This window comes from Phalangium opilio, unplaced genomic scaffold (genome assembly GCF_054372755.1).
Source record: "Phalangium opilio isolate 3A_F unplaced genomic scaffold, DU_Popi_V2 ptg000209l_1, whole genome shotgun sequence".
Lineage (NCBI taxonomy): Eukaryota > Metazoa > Arthropoda > Arachnida > Opiliones > Phalangiidae > Phalangium > Phalangium opilio.
In genome coordinates, this window is record NW_028324217.1 from 14,570,523 (window position 1) to 14,583,788 (window position 13,266).

At 34.8% G+C, this 13,266-nt stretch overlaps 1 protein-coding gene across 8 annotated transcripts in view; it reads left to right on the forward strand.

Annotated features, from left to right (window-relative positions):
* LOC149620782 (ATP-binding cassette sub-family C member 4-like) overlaps nt 1–11,261 on the forward strand; it is a 30,485-nt gene extending 19,224 nt beyond the window's left edge. For all 8 annotated transcript variants that reach the window (XM_089853915.1, XM_089853916.1, XM_089853920.1 and 5 more), the window contains 10 exons: nt 103–275; nt 334–615; nt 1,015–1,090; nt 1,150–1,300; nt 2,384–2,614; nt 3,135–3,235; nt 4,418–4,774; nt 5,207–5,296; nt 5,360–5,638; nt 11,030–11,261. In XM_089853915.1, the coding sequence (XP_089710041.1) occupies nt 103–275; nt 334–615; nt 1,015–1,090; nt 1,150–1,300; nt 2,384–2,614; nt 3,135–3,235; nt 4,418–4,774; nt 5,207–5,296; nt 5,360–5,638; nt 11,030–11,182 (1,893 nt within the window). In that variant the 3' untranslated portion in view covers nt 11,183–11,261. The remainder of the gene's footprint in view (nt 1–102; nt 276–333; nt 616–1,014; nt 1,091–1,149; nt 1,301–2,383; nt 2,615–3,134; nt 3,236–4,417; nt 4,775–5,206; nt 5,297–5,359; nt 5,639–11,029) is intronic.
* The last annotated feature ends 2,005 nt before the right edge of the window (nt 11,262–13,266 follow it).

Consider the following 13,266-nt stretch of genomic DNA (forward strand, 5'->3'; position numbering starts at 1 on the left):
CGTAAAATTTTAATGAAAGAAAAATATAAAATAAACCTTATTATTGGATTTTATTTTACGGACTATAGTTTTGCAATACATGTGGTTTTCATTTGTTTATAGGGTGAAGCTCCCAAACAAGTTGAAGAAGAGAAAAGCGAAGGATCTGTGAAAGCGTCGACTTATTTCATTTATCTAAAAGGAGGAGGTGGAGTTTTGATGCTTTTCTTCGTGATAATTGCTAATTTGTTGACTCAACTCATTTATAGTTATAGCGATTTTTGGCTAGCATTATGGTATATTATTCTCTTTACATTTTTCATATGTCTCTTTAATTCAACGGTTCTCTAAAAGGACTAATGCCGAACAGGATAAAAACGGCACTTATTTTAATAATTCGACCACTGAAACATCTTGGGAATCAGTGTGGAACACTGCAATTGGGGATTTCACGAACACAACAACAAATATATATACGTATACTGGTTTCATGGTTGTTCTCTTCGTTCTTTCCATTTCAAGGACTCTAGCATTCTTTTTAATTTGCATGAGTTCGTCAGTTAACTTACACAATACGATGTTTAAGAGCGTTTGCAGAGCTCCCATCGCATTTTTCGATCGCAATCCAGTCGGCAAGTTAATCGTTTTATATTTCTTTAAATGAAAGTAACATGCTAGAGTTTTTAAATAGCAGCTCATTTTATATTTCTTTAAATGAAAGTATCATGCTAGAGTTTTTAAATAGCAGCTCATTTTATATTTCTTTAAATGAAAGTATCATGCTAGAGTTTTTAAATAGCAGCTCATTTTAAATTTCTTTAAATGAAAGTATCATGCTAGAGTTTTTAAAAAGCAGCTTTGTATCCACTAAAAATATTATAGAATAGAATCAAATATTGTAGATTGAAAATTGGTTCAAATTTCAAATATTAATTTTTATATGCCTTTCAAATAAATAGACCAAAATCTAGCGTGTACTTATAATTTAACAATATAAGCTCGAGATTTCTAATTCTTTTCTCGTAAAATAGGAAGGATTTTAAATAGATTTACGAAAGATTTGGGTCTAATCGACGATTTACTTCCTTTCACAATCGTTGATTTTACAGCGGTGAGTATAAGGATGCACGCAAAGGATTCTAGTTTTTGTGAGGGTTTTTTATTTTTCAGAATATCTTGACGCTTATCGGAATTTTAGTGATAGTTATCTATGTCAGCTATTTCGTGGCAATTCCAGCAGTTATTCTGCTGGTTATATTTTTCTATCTACGAAAATATTACATCGCTACGGCAAGGGATCTTAAAAGGCTCGAAGGAACAAGTGAGTTTTACAAGCTTAATAATATTCGTTGGAACTTAGTTGTATAATACCTGATACACATTTCAAGTGTATTATTAACACATCATCAACTACATCAGGGTATCAGCAGTTTCCGAAATATTATACGCCATTCCCCAAAGGGCGGCGTTAATCAAAATTGTTGTTTTAGATATAGCGGCCACTGTAGGCAGTGTTAAACTGAAGTTTTTAACAATTCTTAACTCTACAGTTTGCCTTATCATGTACAAATACATCATCTTACTCAAACCTTAACTCACAATTCCAATACTATTCAGGTTCAAACCTAACCTGACTTAATACCATTGGGGTTAAAATAACCAAATCTAGCCTGACATAAAACAATTGGCGTTCAAATAACAAAACTCGAGCTAACCTAATAATGTCGAAGTTGAAATAACCAAATCTAAACATACCTAATACTATAGATATTCAAATAACCGAACCTAATTTTATTGGGGTTGAAAAACTAAATTTAACGTGACTTAATTAGCCATACCCGACCTAATACTATTGATGTTCAAATAATCAAACCTACACCATCATAAACTTTTTCAAATCCCTGTAGTTCGGCTCTAGAGGGAACTGCTGTAACAGTACGCCGCGCTTACGAAAACTACTGTATAAGAAACTACCATAACGCGTAAACCGTGGTTTTGGGAATCCGCTATTTGTAGAACCTCTATTATAGGATCCACTCATACGGGAACCGATTATATGTTGGCTTCCCAGCTACATCACACGCCTTCAATAATAGGCCTGTAAGGAACTAATGACGTTTAAGAACTGGTTCGTAAACTATCAGATTTATAATACAAAAGTAAGGCGTTTCCCTCTCGGTCGGATGTAACCAATCCTTGAGGATGTGTTTCTGTAACATTTAATGAATTGCGACGTCCTGATCGTTCTTTTTTGAGTCGCATTGTTGTAACAGCGGTAAAACAAAATGTCACGAAAACATTACCAAACTATAAAAATACTCGATACCTTCTATGATAAGCAGTTTTAAATAAATCTTGAAGTGAAAAAACCACAGTTGATAACGTTCACTTTATCCTATTATAGCCAGAAGTCCCGTATTCAGTCACCTTTCAACTTCCCTATATGGATTAACAACCATTAGAGCTTCAGGTGTGGAACAGCAGTTCGAGAATGACTTCTGCTCTTTTCAAGACCATCATACATCACCATTTTTTACAATTCTCGGAATAGGCCGATGGTTTGCCATGAATTTAGACTTACTGACTGTAGTGTTCATTACTTGTCTAACCATATTCTTGATCACTATTGATACAGGTTTGTAAAATTTGCATTTTTGGTCGAGTTAGCGAAGGTATTTTATTAAATGAAAACCTTCTGTCCTGATATGAGCTTCGTAGAAACTTTGTCTTGCCGTAATATATATATTTTCATAGTTTTGAGTTAAATCTTTTTAAAATTAAACACGGTTTAATTGCATGATGTGCAATCGTTGCTATAACTGTTCTTTCACAGATAAGGGTTATTGGTTCATAAAGATTATAGTTTTGTTTTTCGTGAACGGGCGAAAAATTAAGAGCTACCAATGAGTCTGGTAGAGAAATGATAAAGAAATAGTCTGGGGTCTGAAAAAAAGAAGCCAGAGTAGGGAAATTGATAAATGAAGTGAAATGATACATGTAAAATTGGTGGTTGTTAACGGATTCAAGAAGTGTCGATTTCTCCCAATAGAGAAAATTTGAAAATATGATATTTGTAAATCAATTAATACCCGTTCTCGCTCCGCCACATAGTTGCATCAATTCTAACGAAATTTTCTTTAAATTATTAAATACAGGAACATCTGGCGGTAACATCGGACTATCAATTTCCTCAGCTTTGGCATTGACTGGACTTTTTCAGTATTCAGTTAATCAATCGGCGGATTTAGAAAATCAGGTTGGTGAACCTAATGTGCAATCTTTTTTAAATCTCACATGTCAGGTTTGCTAATGTTGCTATTTATTCTTAATGCTAATTCACAACAAATTTGGGTAGAATAACAAAATAGTAGAGAAATTTTGAAAGCCATCCAACACCCAAAACGTTAAGCAGTTAAAATTTCTAAAATACTTGTCTTTGCTTAGCATAATTTGAATTTGAAAACTGTAATGGTACGCGATATATTAAAATATCTTAAGGGCGCTACTACCTTCCTTCCGAGCTTTTCGGGCAAATTTTTCAAATCTAAAATCGTGCAATTTGCATTATCTTTGACACACTGGCTTTAAATCTCGATTGAAAAAGATTTAAAGTTTCGAGTTTAATTTCGCGGGAAATAAATCTACTTCGGTGGTTCAATTGGGCATATAATTCACTATAAAATGTTTATAGACTCTTGGTTTAAAAAGAAAAAAAGTTTATTAAAGAAAAAAACTTTCAAATATTAGGCAGTATTACACAAAGAGTTATATTTCTTCGCTCATACCGTGATGGGTCCTCTAGGCGGGAGGAGAGAGATATTTTTCCCGAAGTCAAGAGTTCATGAGATAGTTTGCACCCGTGACCTGAACTTCATTCAAAACAGCGATTTTTTCTCCTAGGGCTCTAAGATATTTTTTTAAAAGGAGCCCCATTTCCTATTCGTCAGGAAGTTGGTGTGCCTCCAAATATTTACCTTATATTATCATGAAAACAAAGCGTTTCTTTAGGGACTCGAGACATTATAACCGACGAACCATGGGACCTTCCAAGTAGATAGGGCATTTCCGAGGGGCGTTTTATTTTGTAAATAAATTGGTAAAAATAAGACCTTCATAGAAAAGGGCATGTACAAAATTGTAACACTTTTAAACAAAATGCAGAAATACATTCAAATTAATTAGGTTTAGAGGTTTCATTAACTTGCACAGATTAGATTACATACAGAAGTTTTATTATTAAAAGGTGAAGAAATTTTATTAAAAATCTATTAGTTATTTTCAATTTTAATAATTTTAGGGCTGAATTAACATTATTTAAGGTTAAATATTAAGATCAAAAATAATCATTTTATAAGGTTTTAAAAATTCATCAGATATTATAAACCGAGTAGGCAGTTAATGAATAATTTGCAATAATATATTTATCATAATTTTGAAGATGACTGCTGTAGAGCGTGTATTGGAATACAGCCGGCTAGCTCCTGAAGCGGATCTCGAATCCCAACCCCAAAAAAGACCTCCCTCATATTGGCCAAGAGAAGGAGAGGTAACATTCAAAAATCTGTATTTGACATACCCAGACAGTGGAGACATACCAGTCTTGAAAGGAATCAGCTGTCACATAAAAGGTGGAGAAAAAATAGGGGTTGTTGGACGAACTGGAGCCGGGAAGAGTTCAATCATTGCAGCGTTATTCAGAATGACGGAAAGCGAGGGCTTACTGTGCATTGACGGGGTAAACGTTAGAGAAATTGGACTACATGATTTGAGAAGCAAGATCTCGATCATTCCTCAGGTAACTTAAGAAAATTTCATTGCCAAATAAATGTTGAACATAACAACCACATCTGAATATTACTTAAATGTTAGATCTTTAGAGATTATACAAAAGATTTTGTAAGTCACCTAGTATGATAGTAAGATGAAAATCATTAGGTAAAGTTTGGCTGTTTTGACAGGGGATTTTTAAGTCACCTAGTAAGATGAAAATCATTGGGAAAAGTTAGGTTGTTTTGACAGGGGATTTTGTAAGTCACCTAGTATGATGGCAAGATGAAAGTCATAAGGAAAAGTTGGGCTATTTTGACAATGATCTCTTTTTATTACATTAAATTAATATAAGTTTGACAGCCCCAAAAGGAAATTATTTATTTTTCACCGAAGGCATATTCTTTTATTTCGGAGCAATGAAAGGAAGACAATTTAACTAATTATATTTTATTTTAAGGATCCGATTTTGTTTAGCGGTACAATTAGAAGCAATATTGATCCATTTAAAAAGAAATCCGATGAAGAATTGTGGGCTGTTTTAGAAGAGGTTCGAATGCTTTTCGTAATAGCTCTATAATTTTCAAATATATAATTATTGTGTTTTCTTTAGGTTCAGTTAAAACAGCCAGTAATAGAAATGCCTGAGGGTTTGGATAATAAAATTACTGAAGGCGGAAGTAACTTAAGCGTGGGGCAACGTCAGTTAATATGCCTGGCAAGAGCTCTCCTTGTAAAAAATAAAATACTAGTCCTCGATGAAGCTACAGCGAATGTTGATCATCAAACAGATGCACTAATTCAGAGCAAGATAAGGCAAAACTTTGCTAACTGCACTGTTATAACCATTGCGCATCGCCTTAATACTATCATGGATTCTGACAAAATAATGGTAAGTACTATATGATAACTTTCATATTGAATGCTATATTATGTTTTCTGGCTTCACTCCCAATAGAATTTAAAGTTTCTATTAATAAATTTAAGTTTTGCTCGAAGATTTAAAAATGCATAATCTATAAATGCACAATTACGCACAGCAGAAACTAAAAAAACCTTTTTTTAAGAAAATTATTTATTTACTGAGATAGATGAAAAATGCATGCATTTTCCCATACTTCATTATCTTAGTCTAGACTAAATTTAAATAAAGAAAAAGACAATGTTCTACTGACGACCATCAAAGTATTCAGATAAGATCTTCGCTTTATACAAGTCACAAGTGAAATAAGACTTTGCAAAAAGCGTATGGGAGAAGTTATGGCCAAAAACATTTGTATTATTACCATTTGGCCCTTGTCTGTACACGGTATAAAAAAGAGAAAAAAGAGAGAAGGAGATACAAACACTTTTTATAAAATCTGCTGAAAATGGGAAAAAGGGGGGGGGGTAGTAAAAACCATTTTTGGTACGTTTATTTTCATGATGCATATCCTTTGCGCATGGGCGGACCTACTAGTCTTGTCTCTGTAATCCCGCTACGTCGACTGTGCGCGAGAAATTTGCGCCCCGTTATGGAACGCCGTTTCGGCCAAAATTATGTACTTGCCAGGTTGTTATATAGTACGAGGCAAGTTGTTATATAGTACGAGGCAAGTTGTTATATAGTACGAGGCAAGTTGTTATATAGTACGAGGCAAGTTGTTATATAGTACGAGGCAAGTTGTTATATAGTACGAGGCAAGTTGTTATATAGTACGAGGCAAGTTGTTATATAGTACGAGGCAAGTTGTTATATAGTACGAGGCAAGTTGTTATATACTACGAGGCAAGTTGTTATATACTACGAGGCAAGTTGTTATATAGTACGATGCAAGTTGTTAAATAGTACGATGCAATTTGTTAAATAGTACGATGCAATTTGTATATAGTACGAGGCAAGTTGTTATATAGTACGAGGCAAGTTGTTATATAGTACGAGGCAAGTTGTTATATAGTACGAGGCAAGTTGTTATATAGTACGAGGCAAGTTGTTATAGTACGAGGCAAGTTGTTATATAGTACGAGGCAAGTTGTTATATAGTACGAGGCAAGTTGTTATATAGTACGATGCAAGTTGTTATATAGTACGATGCAAGTTGTTATATAGTACGATGCAAGTTGTTATATAGTACGATGCAAGTTGTTATATAGTACTAGGCAAGTTGTTATATAGTACTAGGCAAGTTGTTATATAGTACTAGGCAAGTTGTTATATAGTACTAGGCAAGTTGTTATATAGTACTAGGCAAGTTGTTATATAGTACTAGGCAAGTTGTTATATAGTACTAGGCAAGTTGTTATATAGTACTAGGCAAGTTGTTATATAGGTTAACGGTAATATTTAGTATAGGGCGCTGTCGGTTAGCTGTGGCATAGGGGCTAGCCCACACCCCTCTATGCATTGAAAAGGCGTTAGATAAGTGGCAATAAGTCGCAAGATGACTTGGTCCAATTAGCTAGCTGAACTTTTTTTTTATTATAGTACTAGGCAAGTTGTTATATAGTACTAGGCAAGTTGTTATATAGTACTAGGCAAGTTGTTATATAGTACTAGGCAAGTTGTTATATAGTACTAGGCAAGTTGTTATATAGTACTAGGCAAGTTGTTATATAGTACTAGGCAAGTTGTTATATAGTACTAGGCAAGTTGTTATATAGTACTAGGCAAGTTGTTATATAGTACTAGGCAAGTTGTTATATAGTACTAGGCAAGTTGTTATATAGTACTAGGCAAGTTGTTATATAGTACTAGGCAAGTTGTTATATAGTACTAGGCAAGTTGTTATATAGTACTTGGCAAGTTGTTATATAGTACTAGGCCAGTTGTTATATAGTACTAGGCCAGTTGTTATATAGTACTAGGCCAGTTGTTATATAGTACTAGGCAAGTTGTTATATAGTACTAGGCAAGTTGTTATATAGTACGAGGCAAGTTGTTATATAGTACGAGGCAAGTTGTTATATAGTACGAGGCAAGTTGTTATATAGTACGAGGCAAGTTGTTATATAGTACGAGGCAAGTTGTTATATAGTACGAGGCAAGTTGTTATATAGTACGAGGCAAGTTGTTATATAGTACGAGGCAAGTTGTTATATACGTGGACTTAGATATATTTTTTCGAAAAATTGGGAGAGGTGAAGACAGTAATGGCATCACTATATATGTATATGAAAATAGCTACGGTAAGGAAAGAAATGTCATTTCCTTCGTGAGCTTGGAGGGGGCAAAAACGAGCGAAGACGGTTTTAGGCGGACGAGAAGCAGCATTATATATTGGTGAAATTTCAGGGGTATTGTACCCCCCCCCATTGAGTGGTTTTCTGTTGAACTTAGTTTTATATGGAGTGGTAAAGTCTATACCGTTTGTAAAGAGGTCCAACGCCTACAGAGTGCTGTCAGAAGCCCCGGTTTGACGTCACCCATGTTCCCATAATGAAAATACGGAAACAAGCATGGCCTCCCTTTGCTAAAGGCAGACTGGTGACGTTTAACATTCGTTCTTACGCCACAACTAACAGCACTCTATATTCGTCAGTCTAAAATTCGAGCATACCTAGCACGGTAGGTGGACTTACTTTTTATATGACACTTGGTGGACGACGATAGGCACTAAATTACGTTTCGAGGAAAAGCACGAAATAGATGGCTCTGCAATTTTAGATCCACCTAAATTAAAGCACGATGGGTAATTTATACTGCTGCGCATAGCCTTCCTCTTTACCACTCCATGCAAAACCTTTTTTCCTTTAAGGGTTTATTTCGTGGAAAATTTGTGAAAAGTTAAGAAAGTAATGGCAGCTTCATAATAAAAAGCGCTACGATAATGAATGAAATGTCAAAGCTATGTATACTCCTCTTTTAGCCACTTTGAAGGGGGTTCGAGGGTTCGAAGAATATTGATACACGTGACACCAGAGAGAATTGAAACAGGGAGTGGATGCTAGAGCCAGAAATGTCGCTATAAAAACCACGTGATCAGGCCAGGGCGGTTTTCGGTTTAGTGTTACTGGAAGCTAGCTCTAGACCGGAAACTAGCCTGGCCTGTTACGCCTACTTGCTTTAAGAGTAGCTACAATCTCGATAGCACATCCATCCACTCCCTGTCTTAATTCTCTGTGGTTACACACGCCACGGAAGTTTTAAAGAACACAATAAGGCACGACCGCCTACATTTTTTATTAGCCACATCGTAGTATACGATGACGGTCTTAGTTGGACTTGGGATGCAAGAGGTGGGGGTTGGCCTGGGGGTTGGAGGTGCCGTGTTAAATTTTTTTCGAGACTTGGAATGTGGTCAGAGTTAAGCGAAGAAATGGTTATTTCAGAGTTAAACGAAGAAATGGTTAGGTGCATTGGAATGTAGTCGGAGTTAACCGATCTTGTGGGTTACGGGTAATCACATTAGCACTGTTGAGGGAGCGCGTTGGGGGAGGGCGTAATTAAGTACTGTGCACGATGTGGCTACTATTTGGCCCCGCCCTTGGGTCACTTGTCATGATAGAAAATCTTGATAGCCCTGCAAAAAATTCGGAAAACTAAAATACTACCTATCCGACATTGGAAACTGTTCCACATCGGTAAATACTTGAATATAATTAACCTAACCTAACCTTGCCTAATAGAAACTGGAAACCAACAAACTGTTGCTAGTCGGTTTATCGTTTTGTCTCCACTTAAACATGTTTATAATTATACAAAAAAATGTAAGTTACAGGTAATCAAACTCGGCACCTATGGCTCGCAATTGTAAGGCTACACCAAGAGGCGACGTCCAGATATTAAGTTTCTTTTTTTCATTAAATGTGATCATTTATAAAGACTTTTTACTCCTTATATATTACCTTTGACTTGACCAAAAGGTTTACCTTCAATATACCAATAAATATAAATAAATACAATTATTTGTTTCCACATATATCATTACCCTCAAACTCGTTACATATATATAATTTGAAAAACCCAAAAAATATTTTTTGGAGTTTAGGGAATCAAATCACGGACATGCAGATCTCAAAGCGATACCACGGAACCACTTCTCGATATTTATTCATAAAATTCCATTAAAGGTCAAAATAACAACGATTTCTTTACCTGCATGTTGTTTGTATATATTTTTGGATTTGTGGAAGTGGTTTACCTTCAATCCTACAAATATTATAAGCGTGAAAATATGTAAGTTAGTATGATTTAGGGTTGTTAATTTTCCGGAAAAATTAAACGTCGAAATTTCCCGGTAAATTTTCCGAAAATCAGCAAAAATAAAAAATCAAAGTTAGCTATGAATCATTGAACTTCAAATTGTTTTAATTAATAGAAAATTATTAGTCATAGCTTTATGCATTTTGCAACTTATGCCAAAATATCTAGACTACTTCGCGGTTCCTCCCTTCAAAATTCAAATGAACCAAACCAAGCGAACGCTGTTTCATAGTTTCTCGGAATTCAGTCAATTTAGTAGGCCTAGTCCACGTATATAACAACTTGCCTCGTACTATATAACAACTTGCCTCGTACTATATAACAACTTGCCTCGTACTATATAACAACTTGCCTCGTACTATATAACAACTTGCCTCGTACTATATAACAACTTGCCTCGTACTATATAACAACTTGCCTCGTACTATATAACAACTTGCCTCGTACTATATAACAACTTGCCTCGTACTATATAACAACTTGCCTCGTACTATATAACAACTTGCCTCGTACTATATAACAACTTGCCTCGTACTATATAACAACTTGCCTCGTACTATATAACAACTTGCCTGTACTATATAACAACTTGCCTCGTACTATATAACAACTTGCCTCGTACTATATAACATCTTGCCTTGTCCGTATACTATATAACAGCTTTCCTCGTACTATATAACAACCTGCCTCGTACTATATAACAACCTGGCAAGTTTATCATTTTGGCCTAAACGGCGTTCCATACCCCGTTCTCACCACGCATGGATCACGGCTACCTATACTGATTCTCTCTCCGTCTGCCTCTAGTCTTTAGTATGAGAACCATGGAGTAGTATACGGGACTTACGAGGTTACCGCCCCCTTTTCGGAGAGTTGTTCTGCCAAGGCTACGGAGCGCGTTCGACGACAGGCAATGTCAGTCACTAACTAAAATCACGTATAGGAAGAATTTTTGTATCTACATAAAAGGGGTTGGGAAAAAATATTTAGAGGGGCTTGAGAATTTTTTAATATCTGGAGATTCTTAACGAATTCTTGCATATATGTATAACAAGTGACAATACATGCTGAACTACTTTATAAAATTGAAAATCTTTACAGGTTTTGGATGCTGGAAAAATATTAGAATTTGATGAACCTTTGAGTCTTTTGGAACAAGAAACATCTCAGCTTTCAACTATGATCAAACAAACCGGTCCCGTTATGGCCAAGAATCTATATGAAATCGCCAGAAGCTCGAAAAAGATCAAATAGAAAAAAATTAATGTGCATGATTAATGTTACATAACTGCCATTGATTTTCTCGGAAATAAATATTTATTCGTCATGCGCTTCTAATTCTATCACTCTTTGGTTTTTGCAAATCATCATTACCCGATAATTACAGCAACTTTTTTACGCATTTTCTTAGCTTTTATCATGTGGGTAGCTTCTATGTAACGGCATAAGGGTATTACTTTTACAAGTAACCAAAATAATACCTCTCAATATCAAGAGGACTATCTACCCATTTATTTAACTGAATGTGCAACTATTGTAGGTGTTAAAATTAAAGAATTGTTCAATTTTATAGGAAATTCTATTCACCGCTCGGTAGGTCAGTTGAAGTGTATACACTTTCCTTTAGCCGTACATCGAACAATATTCTTAATTTGCCAGCATGAGTGTTCGCGTTTTTCCATATCAAAGCTGGACTAACTAGCTTTAGAGAGAATATGTTTAAACGAATGGAAGGTAGTATTTTCAGATGAGAATAATAACTACGACAATCAAGTTTCGGTCAGCATATTTTGTTTTATAACTATAACCTGATTATACCATACCAAAACAAAGATGGTTTCATTCGATACGAAGTTAACTCTTCATGAATAATTTAAACATAACAGGCAACACAGCAGAAGACTTAGGAAGTTAGGAGGCTAAATTCTACCTTAAATTATTTTGTATGAATAAGCGTTTCACACTGCAACTTACGTTGTTGATTCCCAATATTACGAAAAACCAACTTTCAACACACTCTCGCTCTTCAACAAATAGTCAAGACATTATTGAATTGTTTAAAATAATAACATTTTAGGTGGCATAATAATAGGGTAATTTCGTCTAACTACCTTTGGCTTATGAGTCAAGACAAAATTGAATTGTTTAAAATAGAAACATTTTTAGGTGGCACAATAATAGAGTAATTTCGTCTAACAGCCTTTGGGTTATGGGTGGTTATCAAGGGTTGATACTATTCTGTTGAATAGGAAACCGCTTTGTTTTATCATTCGGTAGTTTGTTAGCGGGTGGCGACATATATTGGATTTTAATTTGCGGGAAAAAGTCTCCGAATTGAGCGATGACATTTTAGATTTGAAGTAAATATATTTTAACAAATTTACTTTAGAAGAAATATTCTACAGGGCCGGTAGGCCCTTGTAGATATGACTTGACACCCTTTTGTAACGTTAAAGCAAAATTCACATGATTTTACTAAATTTCCTATGGAGATTAACATGGCGTTTTTCGTGATTTACCCCCACCGCGAACAGAAAAACTACAGTGAAGTTACTTTTCGGAATGCTCTTGAATTAACAATTAAGTATTCAAGGTGTGCTATCGGCTAGTTTAATTTAAATCAATTAACACTAAGTATGTTAATTTTAGTTAATTCTGAAAGTACGTCAAAAATTACTTTTGGGTCAGACTATCTAGCAGTAGACGCTGACAAATTACTTTGGTATTTCATCTGAGCTTGAGCACCTTTATATATATTTTCTAATTAACTGTAGCACCCTTAATAAGAAATACGTCGTTATCAGATCGAATTTTCGTCTAGAAAAGTAATTCAGGTAAATAATTGCAGTTAACAGAGGTTTTTATATCATTTAAAGTAAGTTTTTGGAACGTTCTTTACGGCCAAGGCTTAAGTTGTATTTTAGTTTGTCTATGTAATATAGTCTTTATAGTGTCTTTCCCCTTTAAAGATAAAAAAGCTAATTTCCAGCTCTGTATTTCAAAAATACGCAGTCTGCTTCGTTTTCTGCTACCAACAAATATAGGAGGTATACAGGGTTTCATTATTTGTTAATCTCACTAAAATGCTACTAATTGTGAAGATGTGTGATATTATATTTTCTTAAACTTAACCAATGTAGAGGAATTTCCATGTTTACATCTGCACAGATTCTCTCAACGTAACTACGTTGGAAACGGAGGGTTACGTATGAGGTATACAGGGTTTCTTTATTTGTTAATCTCACTAAAATGGTACTAATTGTGAAGGTGTGTAATATATTTCCTTAAACTGAACCAATGTAAAGGAATTTCCATGTTTACATCAGCACAGATTCTCT